Source organism: Patiria miniata, unplaced genomic scaffold, assembly GCF_015706575.1.
Source record: "Patiria miniata isolate m_02_andy unplaced genomic scaffold, ASM1570657v1 HiC_scaffold_25, whole genome shotgun sequence".
Taxonomy (NCBI): Eukaryota; Metazoa; Echinodermata; class Asteroidea; order Valvatida; family Asterinidae; genus Patiria; species Patiria miniata.
The window spans coordinates 4,969,156-4,989,965 of NW_024037064.1; the positions used below are offsets into that span (position 1 = coordinate 4,969,156).

The 20,810-nt window shown below is 39.0% G+C and overlaps 1 protein-coding gene and 1 long non-coding RNA gene across 2 annotated transcripts; both read right to left on the reverse strand.

Annotated features, from left to right (window-relative positions):
* Positions 1-2,928: 2,928 nt before the first annotated feature.
* LOC119733390 lies at positions 2,929-17,164 on the reverse strand. The gene is made up of 8 exons (XM_038206970.1): positions 17,141-17,164; positions 16,253-16,300; positions 12,907-13,097; positions 12,248-12,440; positions 11,465-11,584; positions 9,329-9,457; positions 6,667-6,780; positions 2,929-5,412 (listed from the first exon to the last, which is right to left on the reverse strand). The coding sequence occupies exons 3-8, from the start codon at positions 13,087-13,089 to the stop codon at positions 3,164-3,166; spliced, it is 2,988 nt and encodes a 995-aa protein (XP_038062898.1). The 5' UTR covers positions 13,090-13,097; positions 16,253-16,300; positions 17,141-17,164; the 3' UTR covers positions 2,929-3,163.
* A 1,446-nt stretch (positions 17,165-18,610) lies between these two features.
* Positions 18,611-19,120, reverse strand: LOC119733175. Its single transcript, XR_005271685.1, has 2 exons — positions 19,079-19,120; positions 18,611-18,658 (listed from the first exon to the last, which is right to left on the reverse strand). It is a non-coding gene; the product is annotated as an uncharacterized LOC119733175 (long non-coding RNA).
* Between the last annotated feature and the right edge of the window lie 1,690 nt (positions 19,121-20,810).

Genomic DNA, 20,810 nt, shown 5'->3' on the forward strand with positions numbered 1-20,810 from the left:
GATTGGGATGATATATTTTCCAAGGAATTTCATTTGATATCCTCATTATGAAGCCTGCATGCCTGATTACAAAACGCAAGTGGTGACCCAGCTGTAGAATTCTGAGGCGGAGATTTGGTCCATCAGGAATGGAGGCATAACACAACAATCATCTAACCTCAAAGATTTCTCCTTGATTGACTCTATTCATTGCATGCAATGATTATTTTTATTACACGAAATAATCATACAAAGTACACAATGTCAAATAATAATCTTGGACGTCTTAAACTTTGCCCAAAATATCTGGAAAAACAAAAGAATAGATCAGAAATGTTTCTGCACCAATAACAAAAAATACAAATGACTTACAAAATCCAACATATCTTCTACTCATAGTTAACCAATACACTTACTTCCGCCAAACAGTGCAAATATCAGATATTTAATTCGTATTTTCAAGTTAAGACAAGATAAGTTTGTGGCAGCACCATGTGAATAAATCTCTTTTGAGAGTATGTGTGGTTCTGAAAAGAACCAGAGGACTAACGTTTGAACAGTATGCTCTGCCCGTCGTCAGGAGAATGAGGGATTCCAACGATGATGCGATGTTATAAGGATGGGTGCGGTGAGGCGTGAGAAGGATGCAAACTGGTGAAGCTCCAAACCGGTGAAGCTGAGAAGGATGCAAGTTGACTGATTCATTCACATGGTGCTACCGCAAACTTATCTTGTCTTAGTATCTTTCCACCATGCAAACTTCAAACTTATTTTCAAGTTAAATAAACAAATTGACTGTAGCAGGATGACTGTTCCGGATTACCATATTGGAACAGGAATCCGGAGGTCACAGGGTCAAACCAGCTCCAGTCAATTTCTTTGTCAACTTTCACGTTCTTATAAGCACTGAGACAGTTCTCCTTTGTGTTTATTTTATGACAGAAACCCACTATCCAGAAGTCAGCAGATTATCCTGACTTGGAGTCCGTGCCCGAGTGATGACCTTATCTTACAGAGTTGCACATTAATGATCACAAGATAAAAAATCACAATGATGTAGTTTGTAAACCATGGCTTAAAGGCATATAGGAACAGGATTTCATGCAATTTGTTGTTTCCAATACATGTAATATCATCAATGTTGCACAGAAGAATACTCTAAACCTAACATGTTGAAGCTTTGGATATTACACTTTTTAAGAAAAGAGTGAAATATCCATGCACAAACTTTTGATCAATAAACGTGATTTCATCCATAGAACTCTCTTCCAAAAATCAGTCAATTGACTGATCATTGGAAATCACCTACATTTCTGATTCTCTTTAATGACAGCAAGCCAGATGGAATAATTTCATGGGGTGTTTAGTACCAGTACGATCTTTAATCCAAGTGAGCTTTTTGATTACAATTCGGTAAGTTACTTTTGGGATAAATGCAAATGATCCCATCCCATATCCCTTGAAATGTGTAAATTAATGAGTACAAAAATCCCCATCATTTAAAATTGCAATCAGTTCAGCTTTGCAAATACAGTGTTTAAATCTCATTTTAATCAAAATCTTCTTTCATTGTCATGCCAGCAACAACAGTTAAACATTATTTACATTCAGTTTACATTTCAAATGTGAATAAATCAAAATGTTGATTCAAAGTCTACCTTTTCTCTCCTGCAGAACTGCTTTTACCAAAATGAACGGTTGCATTTGGGCATGTTATAAACGACTGTTATCACCTGGGCAACTGAAAAATATCAAAACTGTTAGAAACAAAAATGTCAGTTTTTGAACAGAATGTTGATCATACTTAGAACAAACAAATCTAGTGTCGATCAATCTATTACTTTGAAGAGGCTTGCAATGATAAAAACAAGCAAATTATCACTTGACCTATTTTAACATAATCAGAAACACAGAAAAATGTTCGCGTATACAACAATTACAAGATTGGTCCTGAATGAGCAAACATGACTTTCCTCTGATAAAAATGCGTCATTTGGCAATGCAACATTCTACATGTATATATTATACATGAATTGTTTGACAGTACGAACACTGGTTTAGTATAGTACCTCTCAATATGGACATAGGCCTATAGTTGAATAGTAAACAAAATCCACGTTATACTGTCCTTACACAACTGGACCACTCTAAAGGTATATTACATACACAGTCAAGGTTAAAGATCTATACAAAAGTTAGCAAACTGGAATCATAATTTTTGCCATTTTATGCATAATTTACATTAATTTACACAAACGATTTGATAATGAATGAAGCACAAACACTCGAAAGAAACGTCTGTATGGGCACGTGAACTTGTCAGGATTTTGTAATTTGTACAAAGCTGAGGCAAATGCTTTTTAGCAAAACTACCGTCTCTTTTTCAGGGTTTAATTTTTTGTATCATTCTGTACACTAAATTTTGCACAGCACCGGTCTATGGAAGGGTGTTGTGCAGCCATTTGCGTGTGGTCACATTAGTTTGTTTGAATGCCATATTACTACATTGATCGGGTAACAGGGTAGGAGAGGCTTTGTCACAAAAGTTGAAGACATCTCACACAACTTTCACCTAAGATGATGCGATACAAGATAATTTCTCAAAAGAAATGGAAAGGAGAGGTGGATTCTCCTGTTTAATTGACGATTAGATTGTGGATTTATAATAGTACTCAAAGGTCACCCAAGATACAAGGTCAATTTAATATCACTTTCAAGTGTCACACAGAATGCTTAGTACAGTGCTAATATGTTTGAAGATTTCAATGAATCATTTTGTACAGGAATTGGTGATTGTCTTTTCACATTGTCTTTTGATTGATTAATTAATTGATGGAATAATTTTTTTGGGAGGGGTTGGGGTTCAGTAGAATGAAGAACTATGCTTGGTATATTTGTATTCATAATGTATGAGGATTCTGAATACATCTATTTGTATTGAAACTTTTTGTTGACTTTTCTATTCATTATCGAGCCTCTTATTGCCCTCTGAAAATAAAGTTTTGTTGTTATTGATTGCTGTTATTTTTTTATTTGTTTTTAACTTATTGGGTTTTTTTGGGGGGGAGGGGAGGGGGTTGCAGAGCATTGATTTTACATAAAATGACCCATGATACGTGCTACTTTGTGAACGTGGTGCATTCATAGGGCACAGGGTGGGAGTTATGACTTGGTGGTAGATTATTTAGGCTCGGAAATCTCCCTCTGCTGTTTCCTTCAGGTGAGGGAGGCCTTGACTGACAACTTGTCTGATGAGCTGAGCATCGAGGCCGATGTTATGAAGTCCCAACCGACATAACTTTGGGAAACCTTGGAGATGACCGATGAGAGCCCTCACTGCATCCAAACTGAATGCACTGTCATCAAGGGTAAGCCCTATTAAACCACGCCCAGCAGGAAGGATGCTGATCAGGTCCTTCACATCATCATCGACCAACCTGCACTTTTCGAGGTGCAAGGTGCCAATGGCTGGCAAGATATGGACATCTCGCAACTGTCCATGCAGGTTGATACTATGCAGGTAGAGATAATTAAACCTGCATTCTTCCAGTACCTGCAACACATCAACAACCTCCTCTGGTCTTACTTTTATCATGGACAAACTAGGCATGATTTTTTTTTGCATGCGCAAAAAGCTGTGCGATGCAGGCCCCATGTCAAACAACGACTTTTCCCCAATGTAAAACATAATGTGTAATTGAGCACGGCGCTCTTCTTTCCTCACACCAATTGTTTTCTCTAGGGGACTGAAATCCTCCTTCTCCTCCTCAGACAACATGTAGTGAACAAATATCATCTTAGCCGACTCCATGCTGTCACTCAGAAGAATTTCCCTGAAAAGGTTAAGATCCTGCTTTCTTACATGCATGTAAAAGCCTGTATTTTTAAGTGGTGGAGTGACACGCTTTAAGTAGTAGCTCAGTGATTTCAGGTCTGCATTACTCTCACACTCTACCCTAGTTGGTCTGACAAGTTTGGTAGCCAACTCTTTTGAACCAGATTCACACAATATCAACCGAGCCAATCTCTGCAGCTTCATCTCATCACCTTGCATCTCTTGTATGTGATCCAGAATGAGACCAGCAGCCTGCATGGATCTACCACAACAAAATCTCAGCAGGTATTCCATCGCAAAAACATTTCCTTCTCCAATCTGCTCCAACTGATGACGGAAATTGTTTTCGTCATCTTGTTGTAGCAATTTCACCAGGTGACATGCTGCAAAGTATTCTTGGATGGACTTGTGGGGGAAAGTGACCAGCACTTTTACATCCAGACCACTCGTGAACGTTTCACGTAGAACGAAACCCACACGACAACCCTCAGCTAAGCAAGACGGACAATCCTGAAATTCAGTTTCATTGAACATGAGTCTTTCCCCTCTAGAGTCTAGTAACCCTTGTAATGCAACACGCCCCAAGTCATCAATGATGGGCATCAAGTTTAACATCACCTGATCATCATTCATATCTTTATTGCAGCGCTTGAAAAGAACAACCGCAAACTTTTCGTACAGCTTGGTAATTCTCTCAGGCAATGACTTTTCATTCTTCCAAACAAGGCACAACATCTGGGAAATGATTGGAATTACAGCCATCTCCTTGAGATTTGCATTGTCTTCTAGATGTGAAATCAATGCCTCTCCCATGTCAGAATCATCAGAAAGGTTTAATCTGATATATTGATCTCTGTCTTGTGGTCTGAAGCCACATGTTTCAACCACTGCGTACGGGTTGCTACCCTCCAATACATATTCCATCATGTGTGGTCGAGTAGTTACCAACACAAAACTTTTTGTAAGGACTCTGCTGTGTAAGATATCTTGAACCCTGTACACGCCCTCCTTAGATTGCAAAACATGAGACGGAATTTCATCTAATCCATCCAACAGCAAAGCAATGCGTGATTGCTTACCATCAATGATACGTTGCACTGTTGTTTTGTCCAGTTTTGTGTCAATTGGTAGAATTTGGTCAAATATGGCATCCAAGACACTGTTTGATTGCATTTGCCTCAGCTTAATCCAAAGCACAAGATCGAATCTACCGAGAAGGGGTTCTGAACTGAGTGTGATGCAGGAGTTTACAACTTTCACTAACAGGGTTGTTTTACCCGTCCCGGCCCCACCATAAAGAAGAATCTTGATTTCCTTAACTATTTTCTGATTGAACAAATCATCAACGGATTTGAGAATTATCTTTTGTGCTTCATCCAAAAATATGTTTTGTTTTAGTAATGTGACCAACCTCTCTGATTTCGTTTTGCCTGAAATGTTCTTTCTGAGATTCAGTGGAATAAAGAATTCCTCAATACCCACATTACGTGACTGCAGTGTAGGATGTGCAGGAATAGTTGTTGCAGTTTGCTCATAGTTGTCAATAATTTCCTGTTGCAAATCCTCAAAGGTACCCGATTCCTGGAGTCCGGTGGTTTCTGAAAGAAATCATGAAATTATAATAAGTAACTGATTTGAGAACTGATAAACATGATTCCTTACAATCATTCTTTCAAGCTGCATTAACCCTCTCTACTAATGACGTATGAGTAAACTATTCATTAAGTATACATGAACATGATTCATAACAATTCTCTCAAGCTGCAATTCAACAAATCCGAACAATGTGCATGTCCATTTTTCAACATATTATTTGTTTCTGCAGGCAGCAATTTTTTTTTAACTTCATCCATAATGTACTCAATTGGTTAAAGTTTCCAATTACGTGCAGTAAAATGTACACTTGGAAATGTTGCGTGAGGATTGTATCCAAAGTTTGCTTCCAAGCGTGCGTCCCTGAGATCATGATATTGATAAAAGCAGGAAGAAGTTTCGTCTTCAGGGTGTGGACCCACTGATTAGTCCTCAGTGCCTGTTAATTCCAGGGTATATTAAGGATGCATATAGGACCTACATGTACCTTTCTCAACAGCACCCCCATCCCCCCCCCCCCAAAAAAGAGGGCAATGCAAGCTGAACAATACCAAACACGACCAGATTAAAATTTGTTTATCAAAGACTTTATTCTACAGTAAAATGTAGGTTAAGTAAGTTGCGTATGAACACTTTGAGTTAATTACATTTGTCTTTGAATATAGTAATGTCACTTAAATGTGGTGGGTAGGTACGTGTACATGTAGATAGTGCTACTAATTTGCAAATTACAAAAGTGACGTCATGATGACCTCATCACCTAATTCTTTTAATTAATTTTCGAAACCTTTCACATGTTCTTCTGCTAGCAAAATTTGACATAAAATGCAATCAGATTGACATCAAACTACGTACAGGTTGGCCCTAGACAAGTGATGTCATGATGACGTCATCAATGGTCTTATGATGTCACCTTAAAGTTGTCTATTTTACAATTTTTTATCTAGAGAACGTAAGTCCAATTGGGTTGGAACTTTGTATGTTCATGTACATATACAGGTACAGGCACGTGTTAACAGATTAAAACTTGGGGACGTCATGATGACATCATCATGGGTCCAAATACGTTATCCTAAAGGTGCATATTTTAAAGCCCTATATATCTGGAGAACTACAAGAACAGTTAAATAAGTCATGAAACTATGTTCACTACATACATGTGCTAAAACAGTATACCACCCTCCCCCTGCCCCCCCCCCAATACATTAACACTTGATTTAAGATATCTACTTCATCGCATCAAATAAGATTATATTTACCTGGTCCCTCTGACAGCTTGTTGTAAATGATATTTACTTCATTTGAACCAACAATGACAGGGTTCTGGCTACCGCTGATGCTTCCTATGATGGCTTCACTTCTTTGTGGGTAATCTACAATCAAAAGCAAGAATTAAAATATCCTTCAATTCAATTCAATTAAATAATTAGGGAATAACAGTGTGAGCACCCGGTCTTCACTTTTGTGTGACTTTTCTTTTGGCGATATTTCCAAACTTTTTGTGTGTTCATGTTTACATACTCCTTGTTTCCAAAATTACAAAGATGCTCGATTTAGAAACAGTAAATATGTCCCTGTGAGGCGTGTTTACAGAAAATAAATCACATATCCATGCTTTCGTTGTAAACATCCTTAGTATGAACATGTCGTGTTAAGACTTATAACGCGCCCGCAGGCCCCGCATAACAACTACATGTATAGAATGCATACACGCACGGAAGTCTTCACACGATGGTGGTTGAGAGCACGTGTACTGATGTATTATAAAAAGTTACCGAAGGACTGTTGTTTATTTGGTCAATCATGGCTTACATGATGCTGGATCAACGCTGGTTCAGGGGCCATTTATTCACTTGTTTTTGAAGCCTGTCTTTATATCACATGTTAATACACCCCCACGTGATCGAGTCTCGACCAATCAGAAGCTATCAACTCTCCAAGGCATTTATTAATGGTTGATTAAAAACATGTCTGACAGTTAAAAATCGGAAATTTGTACATGTGAACATAATATATGATTTTCAAAAAACAATTATACCAAAACATAATATTACTAAAAACCAAACATTAAAATACTTACATTAAAAATAAAAATACTTTAAAAATGTGCGCAAACCATGTAGCCCTACTTTAAAGGGTTTTTTTAAGAACCAAAAGTTCAATTCAGTTTGTTTATACCGGTATTTAGCCTGTTTACAGATACAAAGAACATTTTTTTCCTTAAAACGATGTTGCATTCGGGTGACGTTATTATCAGATTTGTCTTTCAATTCATAATGTTTTGCAGGCCAAATTTGTGCACCAACAGTTTATTTGCCAAAAATTGTGCTCGAAAAAATCATGAAATTTGCTCTTTGTTGTCAACATCATAATATAGTGTGCTTTGATAATATCCTACTGTTGGCTCTCAGGTACATGTATGTGAAAAACACCATATTTAGGGGTTTTTAAAATATTGTTCAGAGGATGGAATTTGCATGTAAATCAATTTGGTGATGTAAATCAATATTGTGTTTTTGCTCTTTACAGACGTCAGGCGCAGATCCAGGATTTTTTTAGATGGGGGGCACAACTTCGGAGAATTTGCTCCAAGAACTTATACGAGCGTGAAGCCCCTGAAAATTTGTGATTCTAGATGCTCTGTGGTGCAATCTGAGGCGATTCCTGGCCCCTTTACCCCTGAATTCTTTGAGCAAAAGCTTTTAAGATTTTAAGAAGTTACTGTGTACTTCAAAATTGTAAACCATGTATTTTCGTATTCATATTTCTTGCATTGTATTTTGGAAAAAGAATCGAATTGACTTAGTTTGTAAACTGTTGCAACAATGCGTTGGGGCATTTGCACCGAGGACTAATGAGAGCGCGGAGCACAAATGCCTTACGGTGTGGGGTCAGGGGCCCGCTAATAAAGGGCCGCGGGAAATTTTGGATTCAAGATGCTCTGTGGTGCAAATCTGAGGCAATTCCTGGCCCCCTTTTCCCCTATAGCCCTGGGTTAAGTGTAAAATGTTTTAAGATACTTCGGATTTTTTTCACTTTCATTTCGGTTTGCGGTAACACATGTAACATGTAACACATACTCTTGTATTTATAGCCTTTTAAGATTCTTCTGTTCTTCACTTGATAACCATGCATTTCCGTCTGCATATTTATTTTCGTGCATTTTTTATTTATGAAATAGGAATTGGATAGGCTTTAGTTTGTAACTGTTGAAGGATGAAGGATGGGATAGGCTGCCGAGGACTACTGCGAGGGACAGCGCAGGTCAACGTGGGTGGAGGCTTACGGCGTGGGGTCCGCGGCCGACGGCGTGGGGTCGGGGCCGGCTTAAGGGCACCGGGAAATTTTTGGATTCTAGATGCTCTGTTGTTTAAAATACACTGTTGCTTTTACAAGCCTTTTAAGTTTTTTCTGTTCTGCACTTGATAATCATGGATTTTTGTCTGCATAATTATTTTCATGCAATTTACTTTTGAAAAGGAATAACTGTATAGACTTCGTTTGTAAACTGATTAAGGATGCTTTCTAATGTTTTGTTTCAAGTTTAAATTGTCAGTGTATCAATAAGAACAAACCGCTTGAACATGTACATGTACATTGAGTTCAAGTTTAAAATTGTGTAATTTAATCAAACTACCAGTAAAACAGGGGAGTAATTAGGCCTCCATGCACACTGGAACTTCACAGATCTCAATGAAAAGTGAAAAGTCCCATTCGATCCCAAGAGCTCCCCTCTCTGGGCTGACAGGGGGCTGGTCGGCAGTGTGGTCCCCCTTGTTTCAGGGACACTGCAATGCTATATATTGTGCCTAATAGCATCAATGCAAAGGATGGAGGGGAAGGATGCTGTCACTGGGAACCGATATCAGGGCCAGGGGAGTTATAACATGCAGGGTTTACAGACAAATGTTTGTGTCTCACCTGGTCTTGGCTGTAGTTGCGGCGGAGGTTGTTGCGTTGGTTCCTGCTGGGAAGGCTGTCCACTGCCAGACTGAGTCGTTTGTTGATCATCTGGTAGTTGTTGGGTCAGAGCTGCTTGACTGTCTGTTACTGTGGTTACGGTAAGAGCAACCCACAAACCAAATTTGAAGTTCCTAAGTAAAGTATTTCTCAAGCATTCATGCTGACAATACAGCAATTAGTGATCTTGACCTAGCTGTCGGCCCCAAAAGCAACAGGCCTCTTAAGATTATCAAGAACAACAGACAACCCACAAACCAAATTTAAAGCTCCTATGTAATTATTCTCAAGTTATCGCATTGACAAGATTTCTATTGTTTTAGCAATAGTGACCTTGACCTTTGACCTGTCGGTCCCAAAAGCAATAGGCTTCTTAAGAGTACCAAAAACAACCCACGAACCAAATTTCAAGTTCTTTAATAAGTAAAGTATTTCTCAAGTTAACTCGTTGACAAGATTTCTTTTGTTTTAGCAATAGTAACCTTGACCTTTGACCTGTTGGCCCCAAAATTAATAGGCCTATTAAGACTATCCAGAACAATCCACAAACGAAATGTCAAGTTCCTAAGTAAAGTATTTATCAAGTTATCGTGCTGAACAAGTAGGCCATGGATCAGCCTTGGTCAAAAATTTTGGCAACCGGTATCAAATGAGGGTAATAATCGTCATAGCAATTTTGGCAAGGTATACACCTCCATAGTTGGCAAGGTATACACCTCCATAGTTGGAAAATATGTGACAGCATTGCAGCAGTGCAGCTTTTAATTATTACCCTTTTTCTCAAAATGTCCATCAAAATGCTTGTTACCACTAGGGCGGTATGCCTTGCGCATGCCAACTATAATCAATTATGCCCTGATTGATACCGACCAAACCCCCTCTGATGGCCGAAATAACGTAAATTGAGGATTGCATTCCTTGTCCTTTGTTTGCTATGTACATCATTGCTACAGTCATTGCATCACTTGATTTGTACCATCGCATCATTTACCCAATGTCATAGCAATTGGCAAGGTATACACCTCTATGGCAAGGTATACACCTCGTATGTGACAGCATTGCAGCAGTGCAGCATTATCAAAATGTCCATCAAAATGCTGTTACCTCTAGGGCGGTATGCTTGCGCATGCCAACTATAATCAATTATGCCCTGATTTGATACCGACCAAACCCAATGCTGATGGCCGAAAGGGTTAACGGGTGTAAATTGAGGATTTTCTTTTGTTCCTCTTCCCTTTTCCTTTGTTTGTACTTTAACTTTTTGCAACAGCTCTCATTGGTTTGTACACATTTTCCAACCAAGGAGTCCTCGATTCGGTTTCTGTCCTCGATTCATTGATAATGTTGCGTGTGTCCTTGACTTACACCATATACAAAATAATGCAGTGAAACAGACCAGCAGCCGATTTCACAAAATCTTACGAATTGGCGCAACTCTGCTTGAGCCAAAATTTATTGTGTAAGTTGCGCAACATGACCCATTTCACAAAAGTCACATAGTGCGTAAGTCCACAAGTTGCGCAATAAATTATGATGTTACTTGCACCATCATTTTAGACGGCATAAGTTGTGTCGTAACGACTGAAAATGACATATTTTACCAGCATATCAGGAGTGTCACAGAGCTTGTTATTGCACAACTTATCAAGGTTGATACAAGACGGACAAAATAATTTTCAAAATGGCGGGCTGAGGTGATCCAACGACTGTTTTGCGAACGAAAAAATTCACACACAAACAGCCGTGGTAAATGCTGCTTTTATCCTCGTCCAAGATGCTTAAATTATTTAAAGCATTGTGAAGCTGCGCCAAGCTTTGTGAAATCGATCGTAACTTTATTGCGCAGCTGGGCAACAAATTTGTTGCCTAAGTCTTACTCATGGCACAAGCTGCGCACTTTTTCATGAAATCGACTGCTGCCCACTGTCATGGCACAACCAACAAAGGGTCTATAGTTAAACCAAAATTCAAGATTATATGAAATGCTGTAAAACAAACATTTTTGGGATAAGAAACATTCAATTTACATACCTACATTTGTAATTACCTACATTTGTAATTACCTACATTGGTAATTATGGCAGAGTTTTTGCTTACCGTCACCGAGTCCGATCTCATGAACGCCCGTTGCTTTGACATCGCCCTCACTCAACAGCCTCTCAGCCTCCATATCAGACTTGGCTGCGGACTCGGCTAGATTCACTTCTGCAATGTAGCCTAGTGCAGGGGTGAGATTGTTGGAAAATGAAAAAAATCCACAAAAATTATCAGCAAATAAATGCACTGTGGATCTGCAAACATTTCAACTCATTTGAATACGTGTCCTGAATGACTTCACATTAGCTTCAGTTCGCATTCACATTCACATGTGTGATGCGATCAAACTAAATGAGTCGTTAATTGTCGGCAATTATGATTTTAAGATACAGCCCAAAATAGTTCAGTCAGGGTGAAAATTTCAAAATTGACTTTTTTGTAAAATAAGAAGGCTACATATGTCCTCTTTCATGTCAATTTTTTTTCCGGAGAAAATATCACGATAAAGTATTCAAAACGTGACATTTTTGCTAAGGAGTAACAAATTTATGTCAATAACTTGAAATAAAGCATGTTTATTGTTGTGTAATAAACACTTCAATTTTGAATCGTTGATTTCTCCGTTTGAGTCTCTGTTTTCTTGTTTCAAATCTGCCTGTGTTCCAAGTCCCATAACTTCTGAATGGAAGGTCCTATTCACATGGGGTTTTCACCAAATATAAACTGAGATACAGCTCTATTCAATAATGTAAAAAAAAACCACAACATTTGATAAGGGCCGACAAATGACTCATTTAGTTGCATCACATGTTTTTGCATTTGGCCTGAAGACTGCTGACCCACCTGCGACTTTACTTTCGTACTTCTCGTCAATCTTGGTGATTTCTTTGTAAGTCGTAACAGCCACCTCGTAATCCTTCAGTCCCTGTTGGGCCTTGCCAAGGTGCACCAATGCCTTGACGTTGTTTGGTTCCAACTGCAAGGCAGTCCGGCAGTCCTCCATTGCCTCTGTAAACTTTCCCAATTTGTTGTAAGCCTTGGGGGGAAATAAGTGAAAAGATGGGATTCAAATTTGCCACACAGTGAACAACGAAGTGATGCGTGTCTCAATAGGATAACATGTGTGACGCCTTGAATTAATCGTCTGCCTTATGTGCAGTACTACAAAAACAAACATGCAGGATGAGTTGGCCCCCCTCCCAAAATGATATGTTTTCCTTTCTTTTTTTCCCCTTTATATGAAAAATTTTCAGGAAATAAATTAAAACGTTGCGTATCTCTCTCACAAGCCATCAGCAACGTTCATGATGTTGCGTATCTCTCACAAACCTTCACCTCCACTTGCCTCTCTCCACCCAGGAGTACACATGTAAATGCGTAAGGGTATTACTTGGGGAGCAACCTACAGTCATGACAATGGACTCATCCAGGGGGAATAGAAATATTCTCAGTCATTTCATGAATACGGAGATCTTGGCTCGTAACGGACTTGACTTGTTTACCTGTGCCCTGTTGGTGTACAGCACCACAAAGTCTTTTAGACGCTCCAGGCCCTGTGTGTAGAGCTCAACGGCTCGTGTGTAATTGCTCTTCTTGAACGCTTGGTTCCCCTGATCTTTCAGAGCCGTCGCCTCTGCTTTACGCTTCTCTGCGGGCTTGTTGGCGTCTGCTTCCAGGGCTTTCATGACATTATCTGAAAAAAAAGTTGATCACACGTTACATAAAAGGATAGAGTTTACTACAGTCATCCCGGTTAACCTTAGGGTAAAAAAAAAGTCTCCGGTTTCTGGTATGGAGCTTGCCCCAAAAGTGTGGCGACGCAGGTTTTTTTTTTTACCCCACTTTTTTTTTCAAATGTGGGCTGATATGTTGCAGATGACACTTCGATCCCCTTAAAACTCTCAAAAATATCCTTTAGAGTGGAGCTTGAGGTGACCTCAGTAAGGCCATAAGGCTTGGGAAGTCTGCACCCACTTACGATCTCGACTCGACCTGCCAGGCTGGTCATTAGTCTGCTCTCTTACATACTGCGATAATTGAAATGCATTTTCAGATTCCCCGAGATACACGACCATCGCTCCCTCACTCGGCTTCCAGATGCACAATAACAAAATTACAACACCGTGTGCAAATGGTGCCCAACTAAATTTAGTGCAAAATATATGCGTGCATCATCTGCACTGCTCCAGGATGTCACTGGCTCAGCCTCTACCAATTGACAGTGATTGCTGGAAGATTTGCAGGATTGAGGCATGGTCACCCCTCCAAGGACCACATTATAAAGAAATAATTGAGGATTTTGCAGGATTAAGGCTGTATGCGATTTTTACATGAAGGCAGTTGGAGGATTTTGCAGGACTGAGGTTGCATCTATACTATAATTCCAGGAATCTGTGTGTGTGTGTCTGTCTGTCTGTATTTCGATTATCTCCAGAACCGGGCATTGTATGAAGTTGAAAATCGGCGGGTGTCTTGAACGGGACACCAGAATGTGTAGTGCCAACTTTGAAGTTGTTTGGACGAGCGGTTCTCGAAAAAGCTGCAAAAGAGCAACATTTTCTGAGGCAAACGTGGCAAATTATAGCCTAGACCACCACGCACTGATGTTCTTTTCAATTGTTTACGTCATGTTTTAGGCTAAAGTGCACGTACTCAATATGACGTAAACAATGCAAAAAGGACGGGCACGCGCACGTGCATTGTAGGGCGATACCATATTGTCCAATGTGGGTGAATGGCACTGCATACCATGTTTCCGTATGTACACGTACGTGGTGGCTACACGGGCACATTAGGTGGTCGACTGAGCATCCTTACTGCAGGGCAATACCATTGTCCAGAAGGGGTAAATATCTGCGCTATTATTTTGCAGCTTTTTTGAAAACCACTAGCCTAAACAACTTCAAATTTGGCACAAACTTTGACGTGAGTGCATTCAACCTGTGAAAACATGCAACCAATACCAGCGGCAAAGAAATTTGCCCTTCCCGAACATGCACATTTTAGACGGGCACTGCACTAGTCCTAGCAAAAACCCTAGGGAGTTAGGATTAATACAAATACTGCAAATACAAATTCTGGTTATGGGCAATTGAATGTCATGTCAGTATTATACAGAGCTTTTAAAAGCTCAGTGAATAAACCTGACAATGTATTTATCGAATCTTTTACATGTACAGCCATTACCTGGTCATGGTCAAGGAGACTAAACAGACTAGGAGTTGTGGATCATTTTTCTAAATTGTTATTTAGGTATAATGGTTTATTGGTTTTGTCACTGATATGTACCTTTCATAATGGTGAAATTGCCGTTAAAGCAAACCAAAAACCTTTGTCCCGACTGTGCATTTACATGTCTGTGTACAGTAAATACAGTGAATACTCCACTTTAGTAATTACACTTTCTGTCATAACTAATATTTTGGCCAAGTATTAACGATCAGTACACTGTACAACAGCACACACAGTAGTCTTGGCCCACGACGCTATTGATCGATAGTGGAGGATGCATATATATACCCTCCAATGTCACAACAATTAGACCGGCAGGCCTATATACATGTACTTGCACTAATTCTTAGCCATTTTGTTTCAGTGGTTTTAACTTTTCTTTAGTGTTTTTCCCAGGCTTTCCTAAGGAATCAATCAGCGACTGAGAAAAGGTTATATGGCTCGCCCAATGGTTGTAAACGTACGCCCTGGCCTATGTGCGGTGATCGAGCACCATCACTTTATAGGGAACCAATTAGCGATTGAAAAAAATGTTTCATGGCTCACCTGACGGTTGTGGACATTCGCGCTATACGTGCGGTGATCAAGCATGGAGCTATAAAAATGACTATGATTGTTCAAATTTATACAGACAGTCTTATTTACATAAAATGGCCACGCCCCATTGCTACGAAATGACCAAGATATTGGTGAGAGAAAGTATAAAATCAATTATGCAAGTGCGCTACACAACAATGCAACTATCTCTCTTGATCACTGACATCTTGGGCCAAGACTATATACACAGGGGTTTGGCATTGGAACAATAGGCCTTTTCTCACTAGACCAAATCTCGGGGGTGGCCTGGGGCGACATGGAGGTTAAAATAAACCACGTTTCTCACTTGAAATTTTCATCCCTGCGCCACCCCCCAGCCACCCCCAAGATTGCTCATCCCGGGGGCGAGCTCACCCCTGCTTAGGACCAGAGTGGAAAAATCTTATCCCCAGGGCGAGACACTTTCCCCAGGGCAAAAACTTTAGTGTTAAACGAGAAGGGGTGAATTCGCCCCGGGGCGAGCATCAGAGGGTTGAAAAGACTGTAAAGTCTGATGTTATTGCAACAGTTCATCTGAAAATACGGTTAATTGCAAACAATGTGGGTTTTTGGGTGGCTTTTGAACCACAGCAAATCCAACCGTACCATTCAACAACCAATGACTCGATCAATCGTAATCATACTGGAAAAAAATAATTGTAAAAAATCCAATAAAAATGTTGGGAAGTTTACCGGATATTTTGACATGAAAATACACACAGAGTTTTATGCCTTTCTTTCCTTATATTGAGTACTAATAAGTAAGAATAGTGAATTTTGCTCTGTGAAGAGGCATACAAATCAGAAGAATGCAAAATATGGCTAAATAGGTCAGCGAATAGAGCACTTGAACGGTGATTCAGAGGTTGTCTGATCAAATCTCACTCTAGTGAATTTCTATACTAATCTGCTTAAAAACGCTAAGACAAAGAGATACGACTTTTCTCGTCACTGTTGCTTGGCAACAAGCTGTCAAAAAACAAATTCTGATTCTGATTGATTCCTCTGTCTCAGATCAAACTTAGAAATATGGTGACTCACGGGGATGGGTAGCAGGAATGTCTTGCACTGCTGGTGAAGATGCCTTTTCTAAAATTATGAAGAAGAAAAAGTAAAACAGATTAGTCTCCAATCCAGCCACTGTCAACTTTGGAAACCAGTTACAGTCTTTATTTTCAAAGAGGAGTCTAAGAATCATTGACACATGTGCACTATGATCATTGACTAAACCTGGTTGTAGAAAAAGCAGTTGATTGAAAGAACTGATGAAATTGAAACATAACAGCATGGCTGATCATCAAAATAAATATTACTAATTGTATTTAAAAAAAAACCAAAAAACTATATAGACCATTTGCAAGTTGCGCAATGACAGCAGGCAGGTTTTATTTAAATTTAGTTACAATACAAGCACAAAGTACCTAATCAAGTGTATCCATTGATCTCCATTAGTAAGACTGGATAGGACACGCGTACACTTGCACGCAGTGAAGATTAGGAAAACGTGGACAGAAACAGCTGGGTAGTACAGTGCGGGTTTAATGTTTGCAACCGCGCTTGCGTGACGTGCGCACGCTGCATGGTCTGTGTGTGACGAACGCATTCCAAACTTTCAAACCCTCACCGATGACTACGCATACGAGCACAAGATGGAGGGCGCTGTGTCCTATCCTGTCTTCTTAATGGAGACCAATGAGTGTATCACACAAAACACACATTTACTTATTCCGTAGTTGTGGGGACTTACACTCGTCGCCACAAGGTATTTGTGGGGACCGAAAATGCTATGGGGACAGCAGAAAGTCCCCATAACTCGGTCCTAATATTTGCCTAACAAAAAAACTTCGCATAACGCAGTGTATGCCTACCCAGACTTACCCACTGTCATGGCACACCATGCAAAGGGTGTCTTAGGCTTTTATACCTTACCTGAAACTTGGGGCTTCCCATCGTCCACATTTGATTCTGAAAATGAAATATTAAATGTACCTGCATTATAGTCTGGCCGCACTAAATAGTACACTGGGACATTGAGTAGGATTTTCCAACAGCAAAATTTTTAAAGTTTTTGCTTGCACATACCTTTGCTCTGTATGCTTGTTATTCCAAAAAGATCAAGATCAATATCAAAGAAGCTATGAAAGGTAAATCGCAAAGAAGTAACGCTTGTCAAGTAGACAGACACTTTTTTTCTTACCATAATTCAAGGCAAGATGAACAAATTAAGTAAATTCTATTCAAATTATTATTTAATACTGGCATCAATGTAATAATATTGAGTGATCATGCAAGCAAACTTTCCACATCGTTAAGCAATTATAGGGTGGAGGATGCCATAAACATAAATGTCTGTCACTGGGACAGAAGAAAACAGTTTCAATTTTGTTTAATCCATGAAGATCCTTTCTAACAAATGACAATAGTAATTAAAGGCTCTAAACTCCAGTCCATCTTTTGCTCAACTGTTCAATCGTCTGAAGAACTTGACATGAGGAAATACTGAAATCTTCTTTGACATAACGTTTGTTACACAGGCAGACTTTGATTATCATTGTTTTTTTAATGGAAGTCCAAGAATCATTCCGTTACCAACTGACGCATGCACACTATGGTCATTGACTAAACCTGGTTGCAGAAAAATACTGGTAGCTGGTACAAAACTCTTGCTACCAATGGGGGCTACCTGAGCAGTATTGCGCTCGGAATGATACATGTACTTGTACATGTTCATACGATGCAGTGTTTGCTCCGATTCCAATTAAGTAAGCAAGTAAGATACCTCGGAATGGTATATACCGGTGCGATACGATGGTTGCTCCAGTTCAAAGTGAGGGAGATACTCGCTGATCATCAATTAAAATTAACATCACTGATCTTATTTGTCAAAAAATACTAAACACAATGTAAATGTATGTAAGGATCTATAACTTACCCAGAACTTGGGCGTGAATATGTATAAGGTTAAGTTTAGGCTTCATAATTTATGCAGAACTTGGGCGTGAATATGTATGAGGTATAGAAGAGGCTTTATAACTTACTCGGAACATTGGGTGCTCATCATCCAAGTTTGTTTCTGAAAAGAAAATAATATTCAATGTACTGCATTTGCCTTTACAGTAAAAATAGCACTGCACTGTGAAAAGAGGCATACAATCAGAAGAACGCAAAATATGGCTTAATAGCTCAGTTAATAGAGCACTGGAATGGGGATTCAGAGGTTACCGTTCAAATCTCACTCTAATTCTTCACTTATCTGCTTAAAAACAAATCAAAGACAAAGAGATACACATTTTCTTGTCTGTGTTGCCTCGCAGCAAGCAGCCAACAAAAAAAAAAGAAAATATTCTGATTCTGATTAATTCCTCTGTCTCAGATCAAAATATAAATATGCTGACTCGCTGGGATGGGTAGAAGGAATGTCTTCAACTGCTGGTGAAGATGTCTCTTCTAAAATTATGAAGAAGAAAAAAGTAAAACAGATTAGTCTCCAATCCAGCCACTGTCCACTTTAAAAACCTGTTTACAATCTTTATTTTTCAAAGAGGAGTCTAAGAATCATTGACAAATGTGCACTATGATCATTGACTAAACCTGGTTGTAGAAAAAGTAGTTCATTGATAAACGAAAATAAACAAGCGTTAGATTTTTGATAGAAATGAAATATATCAGCATGGCTGATCATCAAAATATTTGTAAAAAAAAATATATAGACCGTTTGCAAGGTGCGCCATGACAGCGAGTAGGTTTTATTTAAATTTAGTTACAATACAAGCACAAAGTACCTAATCAAGTGTATCACCCAGAAACAAATACCTGCCCACTGTCATGGCGCACCATGCAAAGGGTCTCTTAGGCTCTATAACTTACCTGCAACTTGGGGCTTCCCATCGTCCACATTTGATTCTGAAAATGAAATATTAAATGTACCTGTAAAACGGTCTGTCCACACTAAATGTTACAACTTTGATCATTGAGCACGATTTCCAACAGCAAAATTTTTTTAATTTTTTGCTTGCACATATCTTTGCTCTGTATGCTTGTTAAAGGGAAGATACAACATTTGCAAACATCAACAGATGAAATAGTCAAATTATCACAAAATACCTTACTGGATTGTTAGGGAATGACAGTCTAAAGCATCCTGTACAATCGTGGCTCCTGGTGTGCTGACATTTTCAAGAAAAACTCCATTTTTCCAACACAAACTGGCTTTTTTCAAAAACTGCCCCTAATTTTTCATATTTAGTTATTCCGCAATAGATTACACATCTGTGAAGGGGTACAAGCCAGCTAGACTGATTCTTTCACTTTACAATTCCCCCAGTCTATAAATCGCTCCATTTCATCTTCAGTGGGATCTGGGAGCCAGAGTACAAGAACATGATTGGGTTTCTTAGTTTTTCCAGCATCTACGATCCCATAACGTGAAACAAGTCATTTTAACAATATTTGCTATAACATACTATTCTCCAAATCCATTTATTACTGAATATTGCAGCAAAAGCAAAATGTTGTACATTCCTTTAATCTAGAAAATTCACGATCAAGAAGCTATGAAAGGTACATGTACATCGTAAAGATGTAACGCTCGTCAAGTGGACAGACATTTTTGTTCCTAATAATTTCAGGCAAGATGAACAAATTAGTAAATTTTATTCAAATTATTATTTAATACCATCAATGTTAATATTGAGTGATCTTTTAAGCAAACTTTCCACACCCTTAAGAAATTATAGGGTGGAGGATGCCTGGTGAACATAATGTTTGTCACTGGACAGAAGGAAACATTCAATGAGTTTCAAACAGTTTTTTTTAATCGATGAAGATACCTTTCTCACAAATAAGAATAGTAATTAAAGGCCCTGTTAACCCAAATCCTTCTTTTGCTCAACTGTTCAATGGTCTGAAGAACTGACATGAGGAAATACTGAAATATTCTCTGACATAACGTTTGTTACCCAGACAGACTTTGATTATCATTGTTTTCCAAGAAGTCAAGAATCATTCTGTTACCAACTGACGCATGCTGACTAAACCTGGTTGCAGAAAAGTAATGGTAGCTGCGGGCACGCAGGGCAAGGGTTTTGCTTTGTGAAATAGCAGGTAAAAAACTCTTGCTATCAATGGGGCTACCTCAGCAGCATCGTGCTAGAAATGATACATGTACATGTATACAATGCGGTGTTTGCTCCGATTCCAGTGAGACACCTCGGAACAATGTGAGGGTTGCTCCGGTTCAAAGTGAGTGAGATACTCGCTGATCATCAATTATTCATTGATGATATTTGTCCAAAAAAACTACACAGTGTAAATGTATATAAGGATCTACAACTTACCCAGAACTTGGGCGTGAATATGTATGAGGTATAGTATAGGCTTTATAACTTACCCAGAACCTATGTGTGAATATGTACATGTATGAGGTACGCTATTGTAAAGGCTTTATAACTTACGGTACCTGGAACTTGGGGATGCTCATCATCCAAGTTTGTTTCTGAAAAGACATTTGTATAAAATGTAATTACATTTGTTTATACACTGTAAATAACACTGAAAAGAGGCATTTACAAATTAAGAGAGCACAAACATACATGTAATG

Excerpts from the sequence above, each read along its gene's own strand:
- LOC119733390 (XM_038206970.1), bottom strand. The coding sequence starts at position 13,089 with ATGAAAGCCCTGGAAGCAGACGCCAACAAGCCCGCAGAGAAGCGTAAA. Across the intron at positions 9,458-11,464 it reads TGAGATCGGACTCGGTGACG|TAACAGACAGTCAAGCAGCT; the intron begins GTAAGCAAAAAC and ends CCGTAACCACAG. Across the intron at positions 6,781-9,328 it reads GCAACTACAGCCAAGACCAG|ATTACCCACAAAGAAGTGAA; the intron begins GTGAGACACAAA and ends TTTTGATTGTAG.